Source organism: Octodon degus, unplaced genomic scaffold (genome assembly GCF_000260255.1).
Source record: "Octodon degus isolate 3935 unplaced genomic scaffold, OctDeg1.0 scaffold00039, whole genome shotgun sequence".
Classification (NCBI taxonomy): domain Eukaryota; kingdom Metazoa; phylum Chordata; class Mammalia; order Rodentia; family Octodontidae; genus Octodon; species Octodon degus.
In genome coordinates this window covers 3,198,406-3,199,382 of record NW_004524615.1, presented here as the reverse complement: position 1 = coordinate 3,199,382, position 977 = coordinate 3,198,406, and the positions used below count along the sequence as shown (strand labels likewise).

Sequence of the window (977 nt, the reverse complement as noted above, 5' to 3'; positions counted from 1 at the left end):
GTGTGCAGCACAGGGAGGTGGGCTGAACCACCAGTTCTCATCTGAATGCATTTTCTCTTGGTGGCTTTGAATATGCCTTTTCATGTTTGCTGAATTCTTCCATCTTTTCATAACAATTTCAGACTCAGGTAGTCTACAATTTTTGACACATTAAAAAAAATGCTGTTTCGAACTGTGAAGACACCTGACTGGAAAGCAGTCAGCACTTACCACACTTACCTTTCCTAGGTCAAGCTCATGCCACCGGCTCCCAATGATGACCTGGCCACACTCAGCGAGCTCAATGACGGCAGCCTGCTGTACGAAATTCAGAAGCGCTTTGGGAATGACCAGATCTATGTGAGTGCCCTGAGAAGCCTTTCGCACAGCTCTGGCTGGCGCTGTCACCACACCTCAGTGCCGCGAGTACTGCAGATAGCAGGCTCAGGGGACCTTATCCCCACGGGGTGGCAGGGTTGCATTTTCAAGTTCAGGTGGATTCTGGCAGGGTAATAAGCAAGGGCCGTGCCGCGGCACTCTGAGTGTTGGGGTTATGTGTAAGCTCAGCACAGACACACGCACTCGCCGCTGCTGCAGCCTCCTGCTGCTGTGACGGTCATGGGGACCTTGGGGAGACCTGCGGACGGGCCCATCGCTTACAGAGTGCTGCCCCCCTCAATGTCTCCGCTTCAGCCTAGCAGTCGGGAGGGTAGGTGAAGGGATCCACAGACCACGAGTGAGGCCCGCCTCTGCTTGCAGAGGCGAATTCTGTGCTCTAAATTATCAAGAAATGGCTTTGTCTGCAAAGTAAATAACTTATACACAGGTTTATGATAACATGATGGGAAAATAGTGCTCAGGTGCCAAGCAGAATGGAACACTGGTTTACAATGATTGTATTCTTGCTTATCTCTTACTTCTTCCAGTATTGATAAGAACATAGATGCCCTGAGATCTCTCTCTCTCTCTCTCTCTCTCTCTCTCTCTCTCTCTCTCTC

General features: G+C 50.4%; 1 protein-coding gene across 1 annotated transcript in view; it reads left to right on the top strand.

The window, feature by feature from the left end:
- The window catches only part of Myo16 (myosin XVI), a 416,963-nt gene that overhangs the window by 144,911 nt on the left and 271,075 nt on the right, over positions 1–977 (top strand). The window contains exon 11 of the mRNA XM_023715200.1: positions 229–339. Coding sequence (XP_023570968.1) covers positions 229–339 — 111 coding nt within the window. The remainder of the gene's footprint in view (positions 1–228; positions 340–977) is intronic.